At 43.6% G+C, this 3,690-nt stretch overlaps 1 protein-coding gene across 1 annotated transcript in view; it reads right to left on the reverse strand.

Annotated features, from left to right (window-relative positions):
* CAMK1D (calcium/calmodulin dependent protein kinase ID) overlaps nucleotides 1–3,690 on the reverse strand; it is a 462,879-nt gene that overhangs the window by 17,149 nt on the left and 442,040 nt on the right. Inside the window, exon 7 of the mRNA XM_019656989.1 lies at nucleotides 502–614. Coding sequence (XP_019512534.1) covers nucleotides 502–614 — 113 coding nt within the window. The remainder of the gene's footprint in view (nucleotides 1–501; nucleotides 615–3,690) is intronic.

The following is a 3,690-nucleotide window of genomic DNA, read 5'->3' on the forward strand; positions in this document are numbered from 1 at the left end:
AAATGGTGAACTTCCCTGGGAACATTTCAGTGTGGCATGATAGCTAGGACATGGGCACAAATCCCAGCTCTGCCACTGACGAGCTGTGTGACTTCGGTCAAGTTAGTTCACCTTCTGGACCTCAGTTTCCTCATCTGTCAAATAGGGATAATAGTAACACAAAATAGGTTGTCCTGATGACTAAGTGAGTTGGCACATGTGTACAGCTTACAGCGCTCAGCGCACAGTAAGCATTCAATAAATGTTAGCTAACACTGCTTCACCCCAAAGCACCAAGATCCGGGTGAGGCTAGGAGTGGCGGAGGAGCGAGACCCTGTCTCACGGCCTGTGTCAGGCCCAATGTCCCAACCTGTCTTCTGCTTCGCAAATCAAGTCCAAGGATGTAGCTCATAAAGCTTCCACGGGAGACTCAGGGTCATCCTGAGGCCCCCGGGGCCTATGAGGGTCAGGCGGTCTGGGAGTAAACTCCCAGGGCCGCCCACAGGGAGCAGGACACCTACCAGAGTCAGAGATGTCATCCCAGTAGGGCGAATCAAACTCATATTCGGCCTTGAGGATCTGTTCAAAGAGCTTGGAGTCATTTTCGTCATAAAAAGGAGGGTAGCCACAGAGCCTGGAAGACAAGATGGAGTAACGACCTGAAACGCTGCGTCTCATGGTGGTGGCTGGACACCCTGCCTGGAAAGCAGAGCCATTTTCACTGGAGCTGAGAAAACCTGCACTGTGTGTGCTGCAAACACAATCTCAGCCAAGAAATCACACGTTCTGTGGGCACAGGTGGCACCGAAGTAAATTTGTGATTTAATAAATACCAAAAACGGTTAACTCAGGTGATAATCGAAGGTAAAGACACATGTTGAAGTCCACCTTAACTCTTTGCACATGATTTAACAGAGTCCCGTACACCCTCAAAACCTACCAAATAGCCACCTGTGTAGGAACATTATTTATTGATCTTATGGTCTGTAATATTGTCTCTAACAGATGATGGGTTGGTAGAAAAAGAATATATATTTAATATACGTTGTAGGGCCTTCCCAGGTTCATTTTGTTTAACAAATTATCATCAGAAGAAAGGGAAATGTTACAAGCTTGAGTACCAAGTTGTCACAAGTCACCACAGACGGCACATTATCATCCTCCCCTGCCCAGACTGGGTATTGGGAAGCTTACGTCTTGCCCATTAATAAGCAGTAAGTATAAGCAGAAGCGGGCACAAATGCAATATGATCACTGTGTTCCACTGAACCCTTTCAAAGCCAATTTTTAAATGGAGATGTTGGGATGTTAATGCAAGTATCTGGAGATACCAATAGTCATCTGACAAACATAATAGGACTACAAATTTTTATTCAATGCCCCAAATAAAACTAGTTCCCTAAAATCATGGGTTCTCACTCCAGTTCTGCTATCACCACCAATAGGACCTTCACCATTAGTAGGCCACTGATGCAATTTCTGGACCCAAATTTTCTTATCTGAACACAAAGAGGACAGACTAGAAAATTCCCAATATTCTTCCCAATGATGTGGTTCTGTGACTCCCTGTCCCAATTTGTTTGGCTGGTCCNCTTGCAGCCAGGTTGAGCTTTCTGAAGTGCAAATCTGATGACCCCACTTCAAACCTGTCAGGGGCCCCCACTGCCCAAAGGGAAAAGTGTCAATTCCTCAGTGCAATACTAAAATAATAGCAACCCATACAGATTGGAGATTTATTAGGTACTAGGTAGCTCCTTCTTTTTTGTATGTCATTTAATCCCTGAAAAAGCCCTACAAGATATGTACTGCGGCTATTTATGATCTCAGTTCCACAAGGGAGGCCCAAAGGATTAAGGAGCTTGCCCACATAGTCGTAAGTGATGGAGCCAGGACCTCAACTTCAGGGCCTGACCACCAGGACTCAGGCCAGCACCCTGCCAGCTCTGCCTTCCTTCCCAGTCTCATCTCTGGCCTTGCGCCTTTGTCCCTCTTACTCCAGGAATACCAAATGCTGTGGTATTAAGGGTGAATGTGCGGTATACGTCCCCCTGCATGGCCAGATCCCTGGCCTGGCCTGGCATCCGCCTCCCCCATCCTGGATGACCATAGTAAGAGGATCAGCACCTCCCTGAAGTCCTACTTGATTCTGCGGAGCCCACCCTGTCCCCTCTGCCAGGTCCCTCAGTAAGAATGACCTCTCCCTTCTTTGGTTTTTCAAAACTGGCTGGTGAAGGAGAGCCTGGGTTTTAACTAGCCTCCTTCCTTCCTGCTTTCCATGAAGTGAGGCTGGATCAGTGACCAAGTACGAGGGAGCAAACCACTGCCCTTCTTTTGAGGTCATGTTCTCCTGTATAAGATAATCCCCGAAGTCTCACACACGTAAGATAAACAACATAACCACCAAGGTTATGACCACTGTATGGCATATCCTAGAGGTTCTCATCACAAGGAGTAAACAATTTTTTATAACTACACAAGGTGATGGATATTAACTCCGCTTACTGTGGTAATCATTTCGCAATATATACAAATGTCAATCATTCTGCTGCACACCTTAAACTTACACAGTGTCATGTGTCAATTATATCTCAATGAAACTGGAAGAAAAAAAAGTCTATACAGCTATAAAGTCCTGTTGCTTATAAAGAAAACTGTACTATCTGTATGGTCACATATTTTGACCTATTGTCCAAAGTGACTTACTAAAAACAATCGAGATGATATATAACCCAAACTGCCTCCTTATTAAGAAAATTCTTCACCTCCCCCCATGCCCGAGCCAATTCCTTCCTTCCCCTTTATGTCTCTCATCTGCAAGGTGGTGAAGAGCATGCATTTTCCAATCCACAGTGTTGGCTGCAAACAGTTCTTGCTTTGCCATTAGCTAGTTGTGTTGTTTTGGCTACGTTACTTTATCTTTTTAAATTCATTTCCTTCTCTCTGACATGGCAATAAAGCCTACCTGACAGGGTTATTATAAAGAAAAAAATGAGATGATATTTTAATGCAACTAGAGCAGAGCGCATAGAACATAATAGGCGCTCAATAAATGACAGCTGTTGTTACAAATTAAAATACTGTGAAACTGGGTCTTGACACTAATGTAAGCAGATCCCCTTCAGGAGGTTAACCAGTATGTGAGATTCTGGAGAAAATGCTAGAAGAGATGGAGGAATAAACAAGGGGACAGTTTTCTAGAGTGCTTCCTAGAGGGAATTTCTCCTGATCTCAAGGTTCTGTCCATTTATTTTCATTGTATTGCCTATTTTACTTCCCCTGACCTTTGTTTCAAAATGGATGCTCGTGGCACGTTATTAATAATAGCTTAACAAAGCATTTGCCACGTGCCAGACATCGTGCTAAACCCTTTACATTATTCTCTCAATGATTTCTTATGTCAACCCTTTAAACTAGGTATCATCATTCTCATTTTAAAGACAAGAAAACTGGGGTGCAGAAAAGTTAATGTATAAACCCAAAGTCACAACTAGTTTGATCGTGAAGCTCGGCTCAAACCTGTGAAGTGGCACAAAAATAAGGAAGGTGTCCTCAAGGGCACTGCTGAAAACGTCGTATACAAAATGCCACCAACTAGCAATTAGTCCCTCTGGAGTTGAAGAAACACTAACTTGAAAAGCATCTTAAAAGGAAAAACTATATACGTAACTTCAACTCATTTAACTACTGAGTGATAAACTCAAGGAATAAAA

The sequence above is a fragment of the Hipposideros armiger genome, unplaced genomic scaffold (genome assembly GCF_001890085.2).
Source record: "Hipposideros armiger isolate ML-2016 unplaced genomic scaffold, ASM189008v1 scaffold_271, whole genome shotgun sequence".
Lineage (NCBI taxonomy): Eukaryota > Metazoa > Chordata > Mammalia > Chiroptera > Hipposideridae > Hipposideros > Hipposideros armiger.